Raw genomic sequence first — 24,280 nt, 5'->3', positions numbered from 1 at the left:
AGGTTTGTATGACCAGTTATCATTGAACTCAATGGGAATTGGACATCCAAATCTTCTTGGCAGCTTTTAAAATCTCAGCTTAACTGTACATACTTAAAGAAAGACATGGCAGCAACATAAAATGATCAATCCATGTGGAATTACACTGCTGTATATCCATCACTTTTTTTTATTTAGCAACTGAAAACAAACCATCTAGTGATAATCTCATTTTAAAGACTCTGTTACTATTAAATTCTTGAGAAACTAAAAGATGAACCCACTACAAAAACCAGTAGTGTATCTCCAAATTTTGCCACTGTTTGTAGTTTGTATCATTAGAATTAGACAGACCCAGTTCTGCTAAAAATCATGAAATCCCCTTCTGAGGTAAATAGATTGGAAAACTCACGACCCTGCCCCATATCCACCATCTCATCCCTCCTGTGGTGGGGATGGCAGCCTCTTGGAAGGAGCAAAGGACAGCGCTTACAGTGATTGTAGTCACTTGAGATCTCCATGGGAAGCCCATGAATTCGTGGCCATGCATGCAAAGTTGAACTCTCTGCACACATTTTCCAACAACAAGGTGGGTAGGGACTACTGAGAAGGCATCTTCTATGGTTGGGGTAAGGGTTGCTAGGTTTCTCCAGAGGAACTCTGCTCAGAAAGGCAACACCCAAAGCTGAAAGCAGACAGAGTCACTGGAGTGGCCAAACAAATAACCATTGCTCATTTGTCAGGGACTAGACCAGTATCGAAGGAACATTTACATTGATCTTCTTTAATTATCTGTGAAACTATTTCTGGAAGGAAATTCCAAGCGGTTATTTCTCCAATGTGAGAAGTTGAAGCCGGGTCCACAGGCAAAGCAAATGGAAGTGGGAAAGCCTGATAGTAAAAGGTTACCTGAAAAAGAAGCAATGAAAATTCTTAGGCTATGTTTAGTCATACAATTTGAAGGCTCCATTTTAGTCACTCATACAGGCAAAAAACCTCCCTTTGTTAAAAATTCCCTACATATGTATTTGTATAATTGGAGTCATTACAGTCTTCCCACAACACTGTATGCACCCAAACCTAACATATATATATGGTTTTTATATGAGCTCATGATCTGTTATTTTATTATCACTTTTACATTTTCTTGACATATTATATTTAAACAATCATTTGGCAACATAGGGAATTAACATGCACAGATGATGTTTAAGGTACTTTTTAATGATGTCCTTAAAATGAAAAACAAAGAAACAAGAAACCCCAGAGTGATTGAATAATAAGGTCCCTGTGCCGCCTTCTGCCCCACTGTAACTAGGTACAGCAGACTAAAGAGTACGTGTTCGCTGACAGTCTTACAGATTGAAAGTTGGCTTGAGATGATTTTGGTTGAGCTCACATTCCATAGTTAAAGACACATTAAATATACCTAGAGAAACAGATATTTCATACATCCACTCCCTCATTATCACATATGAAAGACCCCGGGGAAATTGAAGTACACGGGTAGGTTAAGGACACACTTATTTCCTTTAGGGAAAGTCAAGCTGGTATTAATTTAAACCAGACCCACAAGGGGACATTTTTCATAAAGATAAACAGAGATTTAGTGGACAAAGACCAATTAATCAGACCACATCTGTGCAGGCTGCTGTGAAAACATAGCCCTTCTTGTTTGTTCAGAGGAATGCTCCATTTGGGAGTTCTAAGGCTTGATCCTGCAAATCTTTGTGTAGTGGACTGCAGCAAGCACCGGGCTGTGGGAGTTGAGCAACAGGCACCATATAGGTGCAAATAAGGTGAAGCACTAGTGATAGGCTTCCTCAGTGCATCCTTTGTAAGCTGTTTGCCCCTTACTCCTGAGCACACAGGATAAAAAACAAGCAAAGTGTGTGAGCAGGATGGGCATATCTGAGGAGATATCCGCTTAAGCCGTTACCCTCAGCATATAAATGAAGCATTTGGCTACAAGCTCCCCTTTTGGGCATTACGCTGAAGGCCGGAGTAAGGTGGTGGCTGTGCAGCAGCTCTTTCATTATGAAAGCATCGGATTCCCAAAATCTCCCAGTCATGTTGATCACTTTTTATCTTGTGCCTTATGGTACACTACACCGATGCAGTGCAAGATCAAGCCCTGTATCTTCAGGATCTACAGTAGCTCGTGGCGGAGGTAATGTTCTGCATTTTTCCTTTCTCAGAGCTAGCCTGAAAAACAAACAAACAAAGGGCCCACGTACCCCGGGAGCCTTTAGGACTGCACTAATTGTCCGTGGTGAAGTTGCAACTGCTCTTAATACAAGCTCCTGGGAAGGATTTCTCTGAGACATTTCTGAGAAGCCCATCAGGAGCGCCATTCCAGGAACATATTCCATAGCTCTGGAGATAAACAAGATGTGACATACTCAGAACCTTCATAACATCGACCAGTGTAACAAGAGCAACACAACAAATGACGAGGTAGCAGACTGCGTACGTTTGAGTTGTCTTCCTTATCCAGGATGGAAGCTTTGTCCAAGCCATCTTCACCTGTACAGCTGGATTCCTTGAAATTTGGCCTGTGGAAGCTCTTGCTTCAATTTTAGATTCCCGGCATTCCTTGCCCCATCTCACCCTGGCCTTTATGAAGAGGAGAAAAATTCATTAGAATTGAAATCATATAAAAAAAATCTGTCATCATATCAAAATAGCTCTTTATTAAATTCAGTGCGGTCTTCAATGCTCCTAAATCATGATTCAGTAAATATACTTGTGGATGAGATTTGGCTACATCTGGAAGCATATGCGGGTGAAAGGTGAGGGTGGAAGGCAAGGCTGAATGTTTCCATTTTGAACGTTCAAAATCTGCACTGAAACACGACTTACAGTGTGACATTTGCTGAGGAAATTCCAGGAAAATTTGTCATCATTGTTTGACCATCTCTAATCAGCATAGCTGTCTGGTTATTTGATTTCCCTGAGCTTTTTAAAGCTCGAACTTGGCCGAGCTAATTGCATCCTTACCTGGGTTTTGTGAGGCAATATTACAGAATCAGCACATACTTTCCAGTTCGTTTCAGCAAGCTGAACCACAACTAGCTGCATATCGAGTTTGGCAGCAGCAGAGTTAATATATGCTGTGGCTTGGTAACCTTGATTTTTGTTGTCACTCCTAACGGCCCGAGCCACAATGGTGAGCGCCGGTGAAAGTGTGTCTCCCAGGAAGTTGGGCTGAAAAACAAAACAAAAATGGCAATGCTTAAATGCAAATATGTATTCGTTGGTGAATGTTGGATTCATTTTGTACTGCACTGCACTGTACAATGAGCACCCTCACTCTTCAGCAATATAGAGCCTTGGCTGGTTGAGAATTAACATAGTTCCAGACTCTTATTGTTATTTCAGTGTAAGTTTTGGTGGTTTCTTCTTCTTTTTTTATTTCAGTGCAATCAAGAATTTTAAAAAGATGCAATTGTCTTGACACAGCATCCAAGACTCATTTAAGCCATGTCAATGGATTTATTAAGATTTTATGCATTATTTTTAATATTTAATAGATTTCTAGAACACCCATTGGCTATTGCCCTAGCAATATATTAATTCCGAAGCAACTCCTTTGAGCCATAATGATGAGTGTTGTGAGTTCCTTATTAACTAGAGCAGTGGTTCCCAACCTTTTTGGCTTGAGGGCCACAGATATCATTTTTACAACCCTGAAGGGCCACCAGTCGTCGCCAGCAGCCCCTCCCTCACCGCAACCAGACAGGATGGAGTTCAGCGAGGAGAGCTCCCATCTCCCTGGCTGCAGCAGGAAAACTACACTCATCCTGTAGCCCCGTGTGCTCCCCCTGGGTCCTTAGGCAGTGGATCCCTTCTGCAGCCAGAGGAACGGGAGATCACTGCTCCCCTCCGTCTGGCTCCAGCAGGTACCCCAACACCTAGGGACTCAGGCAAAGCATTTTGCTCTCTGTTGGAGCCAGGGGAGGGGAGTGCTGATCTCCTCTCCCTCTGACTCCAGCAGGGACTCCAATGCCAATGGACCCAGATGGAGTGTTTTACCGTGCTCCCTGCTACAGCCAGGGGGAGAGGAGCACTGATCTCCCATCCCCTTGGCTGTAACAAGAAGCCTGCACTGGTCTTTTAGCCCTGTGGAAACACGCTCTGCCTGGGTCCTTAAGCAGCGGCTCCCTTCTGCAGCCAGCAGGAGGGGAGCCGCAGGCCACTTTGAAAGCCCCTACGGGCCACTTTTGGCCCCCGGGTGACAGGTTGGGAACCACTGAACTAGAGTATTCATACAATATTATGAATCCTTTAGATATTTCACTATGTTGTTAGGCCAGGTTGGTGTCGTATTACTAAGATACATTTACTTGGAATGGATTCAGAATCCCAAACATGTACTAAAATTAAGGAGTGTGACCAGTTAGTGAGCTAACTGGTGCTTAAGAAGATGTTTGATTCTCCCTACAAGTAATGGATCTGTTTTACAGAGCACGTGGCCAGATTTTGATCTCTGTTACACTGGACTTACACCAATGACTTCAGTGGCTCTACTCTTGGGAGTAAGCATTGCAAGACTAGAATTTAACACTGAAATGTACATGTGGTTGTTTTCCATAGTTCTGGATGAAATTATTAATTATATAGGCCACATGGTTAAGTTGCGTTTTCAGGAGAGTTGGTTGAAATTTTTTTGTCAAAACATTTTTGGATGGAAAATACTTTTTCAATGAAATGGAATTTTTCACACACACAAAAAAAATCTATTTTGGAGTTTTCATTAAAAAAATTGAAAATCTTTCCATTCCTAGCCACCAAACATGAATTTTTTTTCTTTGACCCAAAAGCTTTTTATTTCTGAAAACTGCACCCCCGTCCCTCCCTGGCAAAAAAAAAAAAAAAAAAAAAAAACAAAAAAACCCTGAAGAAAAATGTAGGCAAAAAAAAAGGAACTTTAAAAATCCTTGTCAAAATTTTTCACAGGAAGGAAATCATTTCTGGTTTTCAGCTTGTAAAAGAAAGATCTGCAGGCAGGGCATTTTCTTGGGATCAATGACTCATTGGAGTTAATGACTAGAGGTGCAGGCAAGGTCAACAATCCCTTTTTGCCATCTTTAATTCCCAGGCAAAGACAAAATTTCACCTCATGTGCAAAGCTAGAATCACTGCTGCTGCTGCTGCTGCTGCTACTGCTGCTGCTGCTACTGTTCCTGCTGCTGCTGCTACTACTGCTGCTGCTGCTACTGTTCCTGCTGCTGCTACTACTGCTGCTGCTGCTACTGTTCCTGCTGCTGCTGCTGCTGCTGCTACTCTCTTTGGAGCTGCTGCTGCTGCTGCTGCTGCCTGACTGAGAGGATGAAGATGACGGTGATGATGAGCTGCTTGACGCCTGATTTGGATTCTGTAAAACAGAAATAGGTAAAAGACTGTAGGATAATACTGCAGTGCAACATATCATCATAAAACTAGAGCTGGTTGAAACATTTTTATAAAAGAAGGGAGGATTTTTTCATTACAAATTTCACAAAACACTTTCCTATTTTGTGACCAGTCCTAATAACAAGATCTTCCCAGGAAGACTCCATAGAGGCACCACATTATCCTCCTCCTCCTTTAAATACCTCCTTAAAACGCACTTCTGCTGTGATGCACGCAGAATCTGCCTTCTGATAACATCTAGGCAGGTGGCAAGCTCTTAAGACTGCTACTGATTATCTGAGAATTCTGCACATAGCTAGTCTGTGCTAAAATATCTTATTAGTTTGTTACCCCTTTCTTCCCCCATACCCCATGCCTACTTGTTATTTACTATACGGTTGTACAGCACCTAGCTCAGAAGAGCCTTGATCTTGTTGAGGCTTCTAGGTGCTACAGCCATATGCAGGTATAATAATAATAATATTATCAATCATAAAAATGATTATGATAAAATCAGTTCATTATGGCTGCTCTAGATGACACCATAGTATTCTTTACATTCTGACACTGGATATGAAATTAATTGGGGTCACTCACTCTTCAGAATGTCTATATAGAATGAACATAAAAGTCAATTTTCTCCTCCCATCTTCACAATAACTCATATTAAGTGGAATGATCATTAATGTCATCTGCTTCTTCCTTGCTTTAATGCCATACATTGAAGTATGCGCTACAGGTCCTCTCCCTCCAAAGTGCTCTGTTCAATGCTATATCCTCTATCACATCACATACTAACATGTCTTCCTTTATGACAGCCCACAACTTCTCCTTGAGTCAGCCTTTCTGTCTCTTTCCTTCAGTCTGCATCTGTTGGACTCTCTAATTTGTACAGTTGTCAAGGCTGTCCTTTACATGATTAAACCAACTGAGCCTACACTCTTATTTTTCTAATTTATGGGAGTTACTTTGAAAATGTCTCAAACATACACATTCCTCATGTGATCTTTCTTTCTTACACCACTCATCCACTTCAACATTCACATTTTTCTGTGGAACAGATAATTTGCTCATCTTTGATACTCAACCCTCAGTGAGGTACATTAACATTGGATGGACCAGGGTTTTACAGACTTCCCCTTTCAATCTTACTGGTGTCTTCCCATCACATATTACACCATTTATCTATCTCCATTTGAGTCAGGCATTTATTATCCTAGCTTTAATTTCATACTCCATTTCCTCATTTTCTGGAACCCAGATACTTGAAATTTTGTGGTTTTGGTATCTGTCTATCTAGTTGCAAGGATAATTCTTCAGTGTTCATAGTACTAAAATTACACCTCATATACTCTGTCTTTCCTCTGCTTATTTGGAACCCATGTCTCTCCTACACATCTCTCCATTTATAAAGATTCTCTGCTAGACTATCTTTCTCCTCACTGTGTAGAATGATATAATCTAGAAACAACATGCACCAAGGTGCCTCCTTTTTTAGTATGCTCCTTGTGAGGGTATCCAGGATGAGGATAAACAAGGATGGACTCAATGCTGATCCCTGATGCACTCCCACGTTTACTGATAGTTCTTCAGTTTCACCAATAGGAAGTTCTGACTGTTGACATTGTGCCTACATACATGGCTTCAACAAGCAGCACATAAAGTTCTGGTATCATTTTCTCCTTCATACATTTCCAGATGACTTCCCTGGATAGTTGGGTAAAGATCAGTGGACACTATATCAATATTTTTCCTTTTCTTTCTGAATTTTTCTCACTAGCTGCCTCAGTGCAAAATCAGCATCTATGGTCAATCTTCCTGGTATGAAGCCATTTGGGTTTGCAATAATATCTGCTTCAGTTCTTAATAATCATTAAAGTATACACTTAAATATTGGACCTACCAAATGGGACATGAAGCGGAGTCGGTAGATTTCTGGAAGGTGCTTTTCCTGCAAAATTCCAACACAAATTATTGCCTGCAATGATTCAACCAGGATCATATCACATTCAAGAATGATACATTGAAAACGGTTACCCAGTCTACAGATGAGTCCGAACTGCTGCGACTGGTGTATTGAGACGTGGCCTGTTTCCTCTCGTCTTTTCTACCAGTTTTCCATGACTCCGTGGGACGTTTCTTGGCATCATGACGAGCTGTATCAGCAGCATCACTGCTGCTGCTGCTGCTACTGCTACTGCTGCTGCTGCTGCTGCTGGGTCGGCTAGAGGTGGCTTCACTGCTGCTGCTGCTGCTACTAGAGCTGCTCTGCTGTTTACGTGCAGCCTTGGAATGTTCCTTCTGATGAAAACCTCTCTCTTTATCAGCACTAACCACACGTGCACCTGGTGGCTTCACAGAGTGTGTCTTAGGTGTATGTCTTCCTCCAACAGGTTTTTTGCTGCTGCTGCTGCTGCTGCTGCTGCTGCTACTACTACTACTACTACTGCTGCTGCTACTACTGCTTTTCCCAAATGGAGATGACTTCTTTTCTTTGGTTTTAGAATGCCCTTTGCTGCGGGATGCTTTCTGCTCGTGTTCCTTATGCTGCTGTTTCTTGCTTGATGGGCCCACTGAATAGTCAAATGAAGATGCATCTTTCTTCTTCAGATTTATCTGGTCACCTGCCTTTGTGGCTTTGCGCTGAGAATCACTGCTGGACTGGCTGCTGGAGCTGCTGGCGCTACTGTTGCTGCTGCTGCTAGAGCTACTGCTGCTGCTGCTAGAGCTGGACGATGATCTTCGGTCTTTCCTGACACTGACTGATTTTCCCTAGTAGAAGATATGAGCAGAGCAAGACAATTATTATTCTATTCACTTGCAGAAGTTTTTAAGTAAAATGATCTGCTGTGAGAAAGAAGTCTCTCTGTTGTCATCCAGAAAGCAAGATCTTTCCCCCAACTAGGACCCTTGATGAGATTTCATCTCTGTTTATAACATACTTCAGTGATGATCACATGGGATGGTGCTCTAAACCAATACATTTAGATGAATATGCGTAGAAGCTGTGGTGCATACACTTAGGCATGACTGAAGTTAATACTGTATCATGTTATTTCCTATACTAAGGTACTAAGTTTGCCTTGTTATTGTCACTTTATTTACTATTAAGAGAGTACCAAGTATGTGTATATTGTCCCCCACAAATCTAGTGTACCAAGTATGTATATATTATCCCCCATAAGTACCTGGATCTGGACTGTGGGATCCTCTAGGATTTTCTTCAGTTTTTTCACTGCCTCTTTGCCGGATATTCGTTCTGTTTCTGTATCTTCAAATGTTACTAAACGCACCATTTTTGCAGCAGCCTGAGCACCTGCTTGAATTGTGACTTGTATTTTCTCAACTGACGACCCTATATGGACTGACATTACATGGCAATTAATATCACTGTTACTGGTTATTGTTATTAATAGCAGTAGAAGAGTGCCATAGCTCAGAATATGCCAATTTCTGCTTTTATATTGTATGCGGGAGGTAAAGCACCATTTTCTTTTCAGTTATATTTGCATTTGCTGAAAATGGCTATCTCCAGTATTTAGTGACTTTGGGAGTGTGTCATGCAAATTTAACTAACATACCTTTTCCACAGTTTTGAGCAGACTGCAGATAATCCAGTCAGCAGATCCAGCTCACTAGAATGAATTGCTTTATTTGACCAGAGATTATTGGCAGCACCTTATTTGGCAACAGCTCTGATCAAAGAATGACACCTTTTTTTACCATATCTGTCTTGACAAATTAACTCTGCATTTCTGTGTTTATATATTAATTGATTAGATATTGTGCTTGCCTCTGGACATTTGAAGGATGGTCCAGAGTTTAGGCCATTAGCCTGGGACTTGTGAAACCTTTGTTTAATACCTTCCTCTGCCACAGACTTTTTGTATGACTTTGGGCTAGTCATTTAGTCTCTCTCGGTGTTGTGATAATCAATATATTAAAGATTGTAAGGTGTAGATACTATGGTAATGTGCACCAGGTAAGTACCAAAGATGGGAAAATAAATATTTATTAATTTATCTCCAGACTATTCATGGTATATATTTACCTGGTTTGTAGGTAAGTTTAAAAGCATGCTCCCCGACCAGATAATAGAGAGGAGCATTTCTGATAAATGCAGCATGTACACTTTTCCTTTCTGCACAAATTTCAACTCCAAATGTACTTGCATTGAAGCATATGGAACGAACAGATGGTACTTTCTGGTGGGATGATGGTCCAGCTGAATAGGTGTTTCCTTTTGAAATGATTTCTGAAGACAGTCTATCCTATTGTGTAATAAATACATGTCAGTGTTAGATTCTGTGATACTGATGCTGATAATAAAAAATAATATAATCAAACTGTTAAACCTCCTGCTTTAAGAATAGATTTCTGGATATTTTGTAGAGGTAGTTAATTGATTTGCTTGAGATTCTGGGAGTCTGACATGGAACAACCCTGTTGTCAGCTAGACAAGTTGGTCATCTCATGTTTAGGGGACGAGGCATTAGGATTTAAGACTGGAAAATGGAGTTTTGCCCAATAATTTTATTTTGCTTTGTTTGCTCAGTGAGTCAAGCTGTGTTCATTGACTTCCAATATCTCAGTAATACTGTAATTATTGTAAAAGTTCTAGACAAAAAGAAAGGAATAATACGAAATTCTGCCCTTCACCAAACATATGGAGCCAAATTTTGGAGTCTCAAGTCAATGGGGCTTTTGTCTTGAAAGGGCCTAGTAAGGACTACAGGTTTCATTAGCTAAAAAAGCCACAAAGATCTCCTTCATGGTCAAAGTGGATAACATTAGAACGTGCTTCCCATAAGCATTCCATATATGGCAAACAACGGTTCCAAAGGACTCACTAAACTACATTTAAGAGGTTGGAACTAAATCTATGCAATGAGATTTATGGTTTTCCTGAGCAATCAAGCTAACAGCTAAAGAGACAAAACCATGAGTTTCCACCAGCCAGGTGCACAGTGCCTCTTTAAATGTAGTAAAAGGTTTACAACCAATTTTATTTTTTTCAGAAATGAGTAAATACTTCACATTTTTGTGGCCTGCCTGACAAGGTTCCTAAGTTGTCAGAGGCATACTCTAAAAATAGAGCTTGTAACGGTAGCGCTTTCTTTTGTAGGTAAATTCTAACTATGTTGGGAATTTTTCAAGTTAGGGTGGTCATTTAGTTGCTGTTCATTTGGCGTCAGTTCAACAGTCAGGGCCAGATTCTGTGCTGCAGCTCTCATCAGATGCAGCAGAGAGGCACAGACTAGGTGGATTCAGCATATCTCAGTGCCACGGGGGCTGCTCTACCATATAGCAGCCTCCTCATAATTGCCTAACGGCTTCTCCACAGCAAAACACTATGGCCACTCCTCTTTTGATCCCCATCCCACCCATGACTCCACTGCCAGCATATCTCTCTAGCGGGGGCTGTGAGGGGTACAGTACAGTGTTGCGTACACCATTCCCTGTTTTCTTGCACTAGAGGAATTCTCCACAAGGCCATTGTGTCTCCTTTACGTAATTAGAGCATCATGAAGACACTGGAATAGGAAGCTCTTATTGAAAACTGTGTCCCCAGAATGGAATTTATTCAGTCATTTGACTTGACACAAAAACTGACATTCATCCCTGAATCAGAAATGCCCCATTCCTCAACATTACATTTCAGTTCCAGCTCTTGAATAATCCAACAGCCTCATGGAACTTTTTGTAACCCTCTGTTAATTTACCTTGAATTAAATAAGAGTGCTGCATGACAATTACAATGCATTTAAAGAACTGTGGGCCTTTCCTGTAGAAAACTGCTAAAATTAATTACTCAAGACAATATTATAGTTTCTAAAAACAATTATTTTAGCCTGACACTGTGATTAAATTCCAGATATTTGTTATAGTACTACTATTGGACTATTTCTGCCCCTACATTGTACTTGACTCATTTTGAAAAAAATAACACTGGCCAGAAATCATTAATACAAATTCTCTTATGGATAAAGTAGATAATCTTACGCTGATCAAAAAACAAAAGGAGTATTCAAAATCCAATATGTGTTACCCTTATTTTAGCACTCTCGCCTGACGCGGAATCTGAATTGAAGGACAGCTTCATTATGTCAGGCACTGCCTCAGGTAGAAGAACTGGAGTCATCTTAGTGGCAGCTGAATCTTCAAGATTTCGTGTAACAGCATATGTCTGAGACCTGCAGAATAAACATTAGGTGGAATTCTGTATCTTCTGAAGAAAAGATCTGAATTATGTTTTGTGGCATGTACTAAGCAACAAACATCCTTCACAGATATTTACACCAGCCATCCTGCTAGTGAGATTTTTAAAGCCCTACAAAAGCTGCACAAAAACATAGACCGGCATTTTCAAAGTTGGGTGCAAAAATGTAGGTCCCTCTGTTCATATTTAGGTTCTTGAATACGTGGCTTGATTTTCAGAGAGGCCGCACACCTGCCTTCAACAATCACTGAAGTCAATGGGATCTGTGCATGTAAGCACACTGAAAAATGAGACCACTTAAGGTTGGTGCCTACCTATGGATTTAATTGCTTAATTTTTGGCTCTCGTGTTTGGAAATTACAGCCTTCTTTTTAATTTTCAAAATTTTACATAGCCTAGAAAAGACTAAAACTTGGGATGCTAGTTTCTAAACTGTTACTTCTTTCACTCTTTTTTATTATTAAAAATAATAAACACCAGGAAAAGTAGGCCATGAAATGGCGATTCTTCTGTGTCGTGTATTAAAAATGCCATTGAAGAGAGGCACTGAGGGTCACCTGAGTAAGACATCTCCAACTTGCTGTAACTGCACTATTGCTAGAATCACAGCTTTTCCCAGACCAGGAATGTTCAGAGCTTTATTTACATAGTAATATTCAGTTCAGAGATTCCTAAGATGTGGTCTATGGATTGCTGGTGGTTCAAGAGCATTTGGATCTGGTACTAGTAATATGGGCTGAGATTCTGTATTGCACATCTAAGAGGCTCAGAATGAGGGGGGCGGGGGCTGAGGTGGCTTTAAGCCCCCTTTGTGCCTTCCTGATCCTGGGCTGCTCCCGGGCCTGAAGAATCCTCCTCCAGCCAGATGTAGGGCTTTTAAGGTCCCTTTACATCTCTCCAGCCATTTTACCTGGTGTAAAGAGGCATGGGCAGAGATGAGGATCTCACCTCTGTGCTTGCTCTTTATTTTCCAGTTGCTTGATAGCATTAAAATGCAACTAAAAATACCTTCTGTACCTTCCTAATGTTTCTTTTTCATGTCAGCAATTGCTGTAGCTACCACAGGGCTGTTATGGGATTGTGAATGAGAGGAGGTGGCCTGTCTGACCGCGAATGGGGAGATGGCCTATGAGATGATCTCTATTATAATGAGGTCCACACAGTGCGAAAGTCTGAGAGCTCCCGCTCTATCTATTTGAAAGGTGAATTTGTATTCATTTGATGGTGCTCTCTTCCTCTTGAAGACTTTTGCCATGCTGCGTGCGCTGTAAAGCACACAATTGCACTTCATGTGGGACACCTCAATAAAACACGTGTCACCCAGGGGGGCTTTGTTTGCATTTCCTGCTCTCTCGTTTTAGATAAGGACATGACAGCAACGCTCCATGCTGAGCGTGAGTAGAACCTTGAAGAATGGAATCTGAAGTGAAATATTCTTCCTAACAAGCTGAGTGGATAAAAGAAAACACAAATCAACATGCATTTCAGATGGCTCATCTAGGTAAGGGAGACAAAGAAAAAAGCAAATGGCTTTTATTTCAGTCCCATTCAATAATTTAAATGACCATCAAACAGCAGGCTGGGTCTCCAGGCACAAAGCTCTTCTATTCCCCCCCCCCCCTTTTTTTTTAAGTATTATTTTTTTATGCCAATAGTCTACTCCCGCCATCTAATGAAAGCGGCGGATCAATTCCTCCCCGTTGTGCTCAGAGAGCTGACAATGTAGCTGCATCAGAGGTGACACATGTCAATGTCTGCAGAATCACACAGCACAGTAAAAATAGGCTGCAAGAGAAACATTTACAAAGAGGGCCTAAAGCGATGGTATGAAAGAGTCTGTTCTCTGTGATCCCCACACAAGGGAGAAAATAAAAGGCAGATTTTCCAATATACGTATTAGTGTATTTTTTGGATAAGAGAAGAAGCTGTTCATTTATCTGTGATATAATATCAACCCAATTCAATGCAGGCATGTGTGTGGGTGTGAGCGTGCGTTTTGGTGGGGGCGGCAGTTCCGTTGAACTGGGCCAGTTTATGTCAGAGGTGAGTGTTGTCCTAAGTATTTAACATAAAATAAGTGCTATTTATGAATATGTTTCATTATTTAAAAAAAAATTCTTTATTCCTTTTAAAACTAGTCTATTAAACTACCGCTAAGAACTACATACATGATCTGCAAGTAACAACCCTATAGTCAAATTCTGATCTCATATGCACCAGTGAAAAGCCAAAGTACCTCCACTGAAATCCACAGAATTAAAACCAAGGAAAATGAATTCAGAATCTGGCACAAGAGCGCTACAAAAATAAAGTCTTGAACAGGGCACTTCCCTCCCACACACGCACCCCACATCTCCCTGGCAATGTCATGTACTGCACACTGCACAGGTCCTTTCTATGAGAGTGAAATTATCCCATATCACATAAAATTCTGCAATTTTGTCATTAATCTTATTTATAAGAGTCTCCTGTGAAGCAATTTCTGCCAGGCCAACCTACAATTTTTTTAAAACTGGGATACAAGCACTATTCAGGTGAATGTATCTATTTCAATAGCGTATCATTATGAATATGAGATACATTTTCAAAGAGTATAGTGCATTCTCTGGCATCTCTCCATATATATATACTTTAATCACAAGGCTCTGATTTTCCCCTCAGCTTATTTACATTTCTTCCTGAAAATGTTGTAAGAAAAGATATGTTTTAAGTGGCCATCTGTTAGCAAACTGAATATAATACCAATAAATATGCAAAACCCAATAAGTGTGTGAAAAAGTACCTTTTAAAAATACCTAGGGTTTGTATTGTTTTTGAAATTTAGTTTAACTAAACATATGCTTTGTATTTTTCATGTAATATTATTAATGGGTAGTTGTGATATGTGTTGGAAAGGGAGTTTGAGTCCTATATGTGCTGTCTTGTCTTGGGGATTTAGTGTCATGATGATCAGCACTTCAAAAGTCAGTGATTTCTCGTCTGGGTTTTTATTTGCTGCTCGAGATTCATGCCTCACATCATTCTCACAGATATCATATACCAGACTAGATAATATTGAATCAGATTTTACTCTGTTACCTCCCCACTGGTTACTCTCATAGCATGGGTGCCAAAAGATAGTAATGTTAGCTTCCCCATGCAGCCAACTATCTTCTCACTCTCTGTAATGTCACTGTAAGCTCTCAGGGCAGTTGACTGGACTAGGTGGCCGCTCAATGTCTCTTTTAGTCCTAGGTACCTCACTGACTGTGGAGTCCATAAAGGCCACATCAAAGTTCCATATTGTAAAATATAGTGTCATTATGAAGGCTGCTCAGAAACCCCTCTAAAGAGCAAACAACTCCAACTTCACAGCTTCCCTTCTAGAACTATTCCCAGTGATTTCTTTAACAGAGGATAGAAAGCTAACTAGGTAAACAGTGTCAGAACATTTCCAAACATTGAGTCCAATAGATTTCTTATACCTTGACTGAAAACACTGAACTATTCAATAGATCCTGCAAAACAAATCCATATTACATTAAGGTTTCCTGCTGATTCTCCATATATTGACTTAATATTTTCCTCTTACATTTAAGATTTTACTTAGCTGGTCCCAGGAATACGTTGGTGACCTGGTTCAGTGTTTTGTTCTCTAGTCATTCTCCTTATCTGCACATGTGCTTATTGCTGTTTCAATCTGAGTGCAATATGCTATTACTCATTTGTTTTGTAACATAGTTTTGAAATGCTTTTATAAGCATAAGAAAAATTGGTGATGCTAAAACTTTGCTCATCTTTGTTAGAGTCTAGACCATTTGTTCATGTGTTTGATTAGGCATTATTTCTACCTAAGACAATTTCAAGTGATATTTCACTTACATATGATGATTCTTAGGGGTGAGCAAGGGAAAGTGGTTTGAACAGGAAGGCGGAGTCCTGCGTTCTAATCCTACAGTTCTAATGCTAGCTCACTTTTTGACCTTGAACAAGTCATTTAACGTTTCTGTGTCTCAGGGTCCCTTTCTGGCAGACAGGGAATATAACTTTTCCTTACTTTGCAGGAGCGTTGTAAGGATTCATTAGTTAAAATCTGTAATACAATCTGAAGCTCCATGTAAATTCTCAGCATTATTAATATTCATTATTATTATTTATTTCCTTAGTATTCCCTTTAATCAGTCCAACACTGGGAGCTAGTGAGTGTGGTTGGCATAAATGTCCTTTCCTAGCTGATCTCAGGAATGGACATGTGGTCCACGCAAGAGACCAAACAAACAACTTTGGGCCATGGCCCCTTTGACGCACTTGCACAGATGACTGATGCTTTGTCAACTGTGGAAGAACTTGTTTGAGGATCTGGAATGCTTCTTGAGCATGTTCACTGGAGCCCCCAAAGTCACTGTGGAGAACCTGATTATGATCACTCCTGACAGAGTAAAGGATTCATCATTGGAGGAGGGTGTAATACGGAACGTATAATAAGACAGTTTGCAATCACAGTAGGGAGAGGGGAGTTTAAGGGTGAATAATAATCAGCTTTCACAGATGCTAATCTGAAGAGGTCTGCAGAGCTTCCAGGAGCCAGCAACCATGAAAGCTAGCTTCAGATGCGTCAAGCATTGATTTTTATTTATTTATTTATTTTTTTGCTGCCATACTCCTGGAATAGAAACTTGTTAATATTTCTGGGCATTGAATAACAGTAGATTTCTGTTGGTGGCATTTTTTCCTCTCTGATGAATTTTCAGCTTGGCTTTCTGTGTTTTTTGTGTGTGAAGATTTTCCTAAGCTTTGGTCTACTGCTTTGATTCCATGGACACTCTCTTTTTATTCCCCTGCCCCTCTCTGTGCTTGTATTTTCATCTGTTTTTGCTTCTTTGGCATCTGGCTGGAATAGTTTTCCAGAGTGTTTTGCAGTTTCATGCAATGATAGTAAATCAAGTAGGCCTATCTGGCAAGAAGATCAAATGTCCACCACAGGAAAATCAGATAAAAACATACAAAATGCCGAATGCTGTACAATTTTAAAACACTAAATGTGTGTGTGTGTGTGTGTGTGTGTGTGTGTGCATGCGCGTGTGTGTGTGGTTAGCAATTGATGGGGTTCATTCTGCTGAAATTAACCTAGTGCTTTCAAATGCAAACGTTTTAATACATATATATGGTGTAGTTATTTGAGAGAAAAAACGATTCAATGAATGTTATAAACAGTTTGTGCCTAAAAGTGATTTGAAAGAGAAAAGCAAGTGAAGACCACTGGAGAGACATGGCATTTATTTAAGCATAATTTTGATTCAAGGCATTCAGTCTATAATAAATAAATTATGCATTCAGTCTATAATAAACAAATTATGCCATTATCATCAGAAGCATCATAATATGACTGATACAACATGATATGAGAAAGTTCAGAAATCCCAGTCATAAAACTGAGGCAGCTTACCTTAGAGTAATGACATCAGTTTCCTGGCTGCAAGGTGGGACTTCAAATTTGAAATTCTTATCCTTAATATTCACAGTAGCAGCAACATTCAGAGGGAGATTTACATTCGCTTTAGCATGTGCTTCCAATCCAGCTTGGAATAGATGTGTATTAATTCCCATTACAAAGATCATGTCCTTGACCATGCTGAAAAATTAGAATGACATGGTGAAGTTACATGCCTACAGTAAACAGCTGACAGATATTTACAACTGTCCTGTGCATTTGAAAATATGATGATTTAATTTTATACTAAATGTTACCTTAGGGTCACCTTAGATCGCACTTTAATATTGGCATTAAGTAAGTCAGCCAGTCTGAAATCGGAACTTGGAGTTGGTGAAATCTGTGTTTGAACTATTATAAAGAAAAAAAAGAATATGAATCTGTGTAAAAAGCATCTTTCAGTCCTGCATACCACTAGATTTTCAATTTGCCTTACCATTTCCTGCAACATTTGTGAAAGAAGCATGATACAAGCTTGTCTCCATTGGGAATCCAATACACGTAGGCACAATGTGACGGACTTCTGCAGACAACAAAGCTTTCGACCACTGGGTCCCTACACCACTTTGAAGATTATTTATGAGTTTCTTTATTGAGGGAATTTTTTCTTCTGGTCCATACAATGCCTGCAATTATAATTTTGCCCTGTTTAAATAAGTAGAACTTGAATATCACAGTCCATGCCACAAATTATGCTCCAGGAGAAAGTCTGCCAGCAGTGATAATAACTACTGTTGATCAAAGTTTGAACTTATTGTACATGATCAAATCCTTACAGCAAAACATCTTGAGTGTAACGTTATTAAAAAAAAAAAAAAAAAAAAAAAAAAAAAGGAGAAAGAGAAAAAGAGAAACAGTATTTAAGCCTTTTGATCATGTGTCTGATGGTGCTATCAAAGAGCTACCTGCAATAGAGTTTGGATGGAATTCTTATCAAGTTCACCAAAGAGAATTTCTTGCCCAAACATCTTCATGTAGCCTGATGCCAAAGGTTTATCACTAGGCAGTGCCTTCCAGTCAGAGAGCTGTGTGACAAGAAGAAGTTTGTTAGAATGTTCGTAGCATTGCTAGCATTAACCCCTAACTGCATTTTTTCCTGTGAACATACCGTTTTCAGAACTTCCCTCACATCAAATGCACTGTCAGAATCACTGTCAGGTAGGTTTCTTTTTGCTAATAGCTCCTGCAGTTTTTGAGTTGCCAGACCCACCTGTGTAGAGAAGTAAAACATAAGGGAAAAAAGGAGTATGTGAGGGAATAAAAACATTGTGATACTAATCAGAGAAAAATTGTGGGAACGCCCATTTACCTCCAAGGGTTCAGCAATGCGTCCAACGAAATGAGCCCTGGATTTGGACACTGTAATTAATGGGAATATGCTGCCTACATTATTCAGTGCCACAAATTGGGCTGCAATTCCAGTCATAAGAGACTCTAAGGAGAAAGGAAAATATACAGTAAAACGCAAGCTCAGTTAGTTTTTAAAACCACCAAGTGCAGACAGTATTAATTTACTAATTGCATGAAATGAGCAATACAGCATGAGAGAGGCCAAAAATCCCAGTCATAAAACTGATGTAATAAAACTGTCATAAACAGAATATTCTGCATATATGAACTATTAATGGACAAAATTACAACTCCCCTGCTTGTTGCATAGCAATTAGGCTATTTTTTTTTTCAATTGCTTATGCTATATCATTTACATCCGGTCAGATTCTGTAATATTGGCTTATGAGATGCACTTACAAGACATCATTCAATGTAACTTGACCAAGGGGATCTGGAATTGAAACAGATTTGCTATCCTTTGCTAACTGTTCAGGGAAAGTGATATAGATGTCCTATAAGGACAGATGGTGAGGTGAAGATGTATTTCCCAAATTACTCTAAGGCAGTTAAACACATCTAGTTATAAATGTTATAACTCCTTATATGAAGTTGCACTCATTACTCAGTAATTGTTAACGATCAAGTAAATACAGAGCCATGTAATTTATATGTATTTCCTGTTCTTTAGGTTTATCATACACAGTGATCCTAGGGTATGGTTAACCTGCACAGAACACATGTCAGATGATGCTGGGCTAAGATGATTTAAAACTCATCTTTGCACTCCCTTGATCTTGGAGCAGCTTTGTACAGTCCAGTCTCCCGGTGTTGTCTGAAAGCAGCCTCAAGGTTCCTCTAAGAAAACTTAGTCTTGTTGCTGCTGAAGCCTAAAACCACACATGAGAATCAGCATAGCACACAGCTGGGCATCCCTGCTATACCTCCTTGGATCCAGCCCTATAACTTTAGTGATGTTGCAGAAGTGAGTTATATGGACATTAGGAACTATATTTCTGATGGAGGACTTAGGCTCTCCCCTCTCCCTTTCATTAACTTTAAGGAAAGGAGTGTGGTTAAATTCCCATGAATAATTTAGCTAAAATGGAAGGATCAGCCAGGAATATAATTTGTTTCACAACTATGTAACCTTATCAGTATTCAGAATATACGTCTTCTGTGGCACTGATGTCATCTTTTTGTATGTTTGAAAAGCACTGTGTACATGTAGTAGAGAAACAAGGTGGGTGAGGTAATATTGTTTATTGGATCAACTTCTGTTGGTGAAGATTTTGAGCTACACAGAGCTGGCCTTCAGACCTGAAGAGCTTTGTGTAGCTTGAAAGTTTGTCTCCTTCACCAACAAAAGTTGGTCCAATAAAAGATATTACCTCACCCACCTTGTATCTCTAATATCCTGGGATCAACACGGCAACAACAACACTGTGTGCCTTTATGGCTTTCTAATATTACTACTAAATCAATACAGCACTCTGACCTCTAAAATACATTTTACTACAGTTACTTTCACCCTCTTACACATAACTAGACTCCTGTGCAGCCCTGAGCTTCATAAAGTGTTTCAGTGCAATATAATTTGTTGCATAAACTTTACTGAGATCCCATATTGCTGCAATTCCATTACATAACATAGAAATCTAATGGAGAAAGGGCTGGAGGCAACAAACTATGACTGCAGGAGCTAACATTTTCACACTGTCCCCAATACAGCCAAGAGAAGCCATTTTGGTGTGCAATGAACCCACATTGGGCCACCCACTAGGAAGTGACTTTGAGACTTTCTACATCAGAAACACAAATCTTCACAACTTCATACTGGCTTCATGAGCTAGTAGCATTAGTAGACTTTCACCCTTTATATGAATCAGCCACTGATGTGGGACATGACACATAGCCAGTATGTTACAGGTGAATATTATCTACATTCTAGGCTATGAAAACTAGTAGTTAATTCAAACATTGTTCCTGACACTTAACTAGAAGTGTTGCTTATAAATTATTAAATGATTCCCCAAAATATATTAACTTGAAGAGAGCATGGGCATTTTCCATCAGTGTGTGTCAGTAACTCATACACCTTGAGCATCAAATATTTTTAGTGTTCTGAGAAATATTTATCAATATTTACAAATTGAAAATCATGTTGCCACAGTCAGATGATGCACTATAGCTATTATATCTGGAGAGCTATGGCAACATCTAAATATTTCTGACTAGATGGCATATCTTGAGGAAGAATGAGAGGCTGATGGAAAACACAGTGCTGACAAAAAACAATTTTTGAAAAAGAAATCCTAAAAATATTAATAAATGTGTTTCATTTAATTCTGTAATAATTTCTAGAGTATTTATTTCCAGATCTTGCCATCCTTATTCCTGAGTAGTACTTTACTCCCTGAGTAGTGCCACTGAAATCAATGGGATTACTCAAGGAGTAAGGTATTACTCAGCATCATAAGGGGTGGCAAAGTCTGGCACATAGTGTTATTTTCCATGGACATATAATGGATGTAATTAAAAACTCAGCATTTGCCACCATAAGCATCTGTGGTACTCAGAGCATCTGTCTGCATCTAGCATAATACTAGATGCCGCATTACTACGGTCACTATGGTAACTCCTGTAGGTTGAAGTTACTGGAATGCTTTTCACCTGTGACCTGCTCGTGGTAAATCCAATCGGAAAGAGAGGGGCTGAATTCTCCTCTCACTTACTCCAACATAATATCAGACTGAGTCTATTTGAGCCAATTGAGTTATCTAAATATAAAATTAGCATTTGTGAGAAAAGAAGGCAGTCCCCAGTCTCCAGAATTGAAAGGTTTGTACATTAAATTCACTGTCTCAGCAAACCCGTAACATCTGTATTTATTTGATAAAGTAGTAGCATTCACTGATTTTACTGCAGTTACTGGCCACAACCATAAAAAAATGAATCCACCCCTACAGAACACCCCCACCAGCCACCCCACACTTATTGCACCTTTCTGTCCTGCAATGTGTCTGCTCACAAATTGCATTTTAAAGGCAAAAACAAGATGAGGAAATTAGTGCCTAAAACTAGAAACATGTATCTGCTTATTACTGGAAAATGTATATTTCCCTGAATGCATTTTAAAAGGTACAAAAGTTCACATAGCACATATTAGTGATTGTATTTCTTCAGGCACTCTGTCTCCCTCTGTGTCTCCAAGGTAGCAAGCATATGTATCATATATTACTGTGGTCACTGTGGTATGTACTATACTTATTTTCATTGTAGAGCAGATTAAATGGTCATGTAAAATCCATGAAATAAAGGCAGAGCAATAACAAGATCTACCAAGGCTTTGTAAAAATAATAATAATAAAAAAGTACATCTACATTTGGCACTGCAGGTTTAGAATGGTTCAAGGGCTCATTTTTCATGGTTTCTTACAAAAGTAGTTTTAAATATCCTGATGAGTTTACAAAAGTGTTAAAAACACCCAAGAGTTCTTATGCACAAATGGCATATACAAAGGGACAGTGTTTATAGATATAATCCTCCTAGTCTGCCAGCAATTTATGCCAAATTGTTGAGGTTGTCATGGTCATTTGAATGGGGGACCCACTTAAATAATCACTATTGTAAAATATAACTTGCATAAAAATGACTGTAGTTTGGCTGAGCAAACATCTGTCTTCTTATCTGGTCCTCTCTCTTCATACAAGTAATGGCCATACACTGCCTTTGATCTGCACATGCAATTTGCATGGGTAGGAATGGGATATCGGTAGGATCCAATGCATAGGATGAGTATTGTACAGGAGAATTAAGGATTTGAGAGTGCAAGCAAAGCTCTGGATGTTGAGTTAGTTGTTCATGGGAAAAGCAAATATTTTTATCTTTTCATTTTCAGACTTGGATGCTTAAAGATGGGCACCTATTTTCAGAAGTGTTGAATATTCACAGCTCCATTTGAATTCAGGGAAGTTGTGAGTGCTCAGCGCTTTTAGGAATCAGACCACTTTTATTCAGGTACCTAAATGTTAGTTTTGGTGCTCAACTATGGTTTGAAAACTTGGCCCATGTCTGCATTGTTCCTTGCTTGTCATGGAAGCTATATTAGGTTGACTGTGTACAGCGTAAATGACACAGGGATATAAACCCATTTAAAGGGAAGATCCTTAGATGTGGTGTTATATTCCTGAGGATAGAAGAATTTGCAGGTACAATATGCAACTGACAAACAGTTCAGGATTCTATGAGTAAACCTGGCTTCATAGCTTGTATGATTTCACCCTCCCCCCTTAACTTACATGTATTTTGTTTCAAAGCGTACAGGTGATTAATATTAGATGGAGAAATCGGAGTCTTACCTCTAAAATAACTAAAGCGGAAAACTTTGCTGAATCGATAACCAGGTCTGTCAAGTTTGGGGCTGAGTATTTTGATAGCTATTCTGCAGGCAGAAGCCCTGAAAGATTCAATGAATTGTACCATATTAACATCTCAACTGCAGTTTGCAGCAATTTTTTCTGTTGGAGAAATAACATGTATTGGCCTTACAAGACTTGGAGATCCGGAGCTGAACTTCTGCCCAGAGCCCTCAGGGAAGTAAATATGAAACTTGCCACTTGCATGCTAGGTTCTTTTAGCATAGCATTAGCTAAAGTCACCAAGACAGGAAGATCTGGTTTGGTTTCAAGCAGAACAAAGGCAGCGAACATTCGGATTTCAGGATTAATCTTGTGGTTTAGGAACAACTCAAGGGTAATATCTTGTATCTGAAAATAATAAATAGAATTTTAAGTTACTGTATGTTTGAATATTTGCAACTAACTATTCATCTTTCCCCCTCCCCCTTTACCACAATTGTAGACAAGTCTTATGTTATAAATAAAATCCATTCTTTATTTTTTCCGTTTAATTCTTGAAAGTAATGTGGCAACAAAGTTCATAACTTTAATTTGAGAAGGGATCATTATGACCATCTAGTCTGACCGCCTGCATAACATGGGGCCAAAGAACCTCACCCAATACTTTTAGCATGAAACCCAGAGCTTCTGTTTGAGCTAAAGCAATTCTTTTAAAAAGCTAGTCAGTCTTGGTCTAAAAACTTCAAGTCATGAAGAATCCACCACCTACCTTGTAAGTTTTTCCAATGGTTAATTACCCTCCGTGTGCCTTTATTTCTAGTCTGAATGGTCTAGCTTTAACTTCCAACCAATGGATCTATTTTGTCTGCTAGACTAAGTAGTCCTATACTATCAGAAACCTCTTCTCCACTTAGGTACTTGTAGATTTTCATCCAGCCACCTCAAGTTTACACAACAAATTAAATTGCACATTGGTATATGTGAACAAATATAGTCTGGTCTGTATAATACTTAGTACTGAATAGCATCTATGCTGTGCAGTGTAAGGGCTTGGTTTGAAACACTTCAATGGGCTTTGGATCAAGCTCTAACTGACCCAAGGATAATTCAGTGATGTGGATTAGTAAATGTTAGGAGAAAGATAACTACAAGGATGCAAATGTTTACAAACATACAGGACTATTTCAAATTAAGCAATAAAATGAAAGACCACTTGGTAGGACCAATTAGTAAAAATCTGGGTGTGTAGTAAACTAGAAACCTAGGATCACATTGTTTCATTAAAATGCTTCAGATTAGGTTTTTCCAAGAAGTGCATAGTGTATATAATGAAATAACTACCTGGGCCACATGAGGAATGCTGGGCTCAGGGGGACAGGACTCATAGCCACAGTACTGTTTTGAAACACCAAAGCAGCTTTTTCTTTTCCTCTGAAGAAACCATGGTTCAACATCCCCCCTTCCCCGTGCTTATATATTGCATGCAGCCGAGCAGCTGTTTCCTTATTTTTCTGCTTAAAAAACCC

At 39.4% G+C, this 24,280-nt stretch overlaps 1 protein-coding gene across 2 annotated transcripts in view; it reads right to left on the bottom strand.

The window, feature by feature from the left end:
- The window catches only part of LOC137146929 (vitellogenin-1-like), a 43,700-nt gene that overhangs the window by 6,399 nt on the left and 13,021 nt on the right, over window positions 1–24,280 (bottom strand). The window contains exons 12-30 of one of the 2 annotated variants that reach the window (XM_067538602.1): window positions 22,945–23,162; window positions 22,755–22,852; window positions 18,373–18,497; window positions 18,172–18,273; window positions 17,969–18,088; window positions 17,500–17,689; window positions 17,321–17,414; window positions 17,019–17,204; window positions 11,423–11,567; window positions 9,425–9,644; window positions 8,562–8,737; window positions 7,411–8,145; window positions 7,277–7,324; window positions 5,183–5,356; window positions 5,099–5,140; window positions 2,980–3,186; window positions 2,453–2,595; window positions 2,217–2,355; window positions 753–888 (exon numbers count right to left, since the gene is read on the bottom strand). In XM_067538602.1, coding sequence (XP_067394703.1) covers window positions 753–888; window positions 2,217–2,355; window positions 2,453–2,595; window positions 2,980–3,186; window positions 5,099–5,140; window positions 5,183–5,356; window positions 7,277–7,324; window positions 7,411–8,145; window positions 8,562–8,737; window positions 9,425–9,644; window positions 11,423–11,567; window positions 17,019–17,204; window positions 17,321–17,414; window positions 17,500–17,689; window positions 17,969–18,088; window positions 18,172–18,273; window positions 18,373–18,497; window positions 22,755–22,852; window positions 22,945–23,162 — 3,298 coding nt within the window. Of the gene's footprint in view, window positions 1–752; window positions 889–2,216; window positions 2,356–2,452; window positions 2,596–2,979; window positions 3,187–5,098; window positions 5,357–7,276; window positions 7,325–7,410; window positions 8,146–8,561; window positions 8,738–9,424; window positions 9,645–11,422; window positions 11,568–17,018; window positions 17,205–17,320; window positions 17,415–17,499; window positions 17,690–17,968; window positions 18,089–18,171; window positions 18,274–18,372; window positions 18,498–22,754; window positions 22,853–22,944; window positions 23,163–24,280 lie in introns of both variants that reach the window. The other variant, XM_067538601.1, reaches the window with a different exon arrangement.

Source organism: Emydura macquarii, unplaced genomic scaffold (genome assembly GCF_026122565.2).
Source record: "Emydura macquarii macquarii isolate MOO-44397 ecotype Brisbane River unplaced genomic scaffold, CSIRO-AGI_Emac_v2 contig_480, whole genome shotgun sequence".
NCBI lineage: Eukaryota > Metazoa > Chordata > Testudines > Chelidae > Emydura > Emydura macquarii.
Note: the sequence above shows the minus strand (reverse complement) of the source record. Positions and strands in the feature narration are given on the sequence as shown.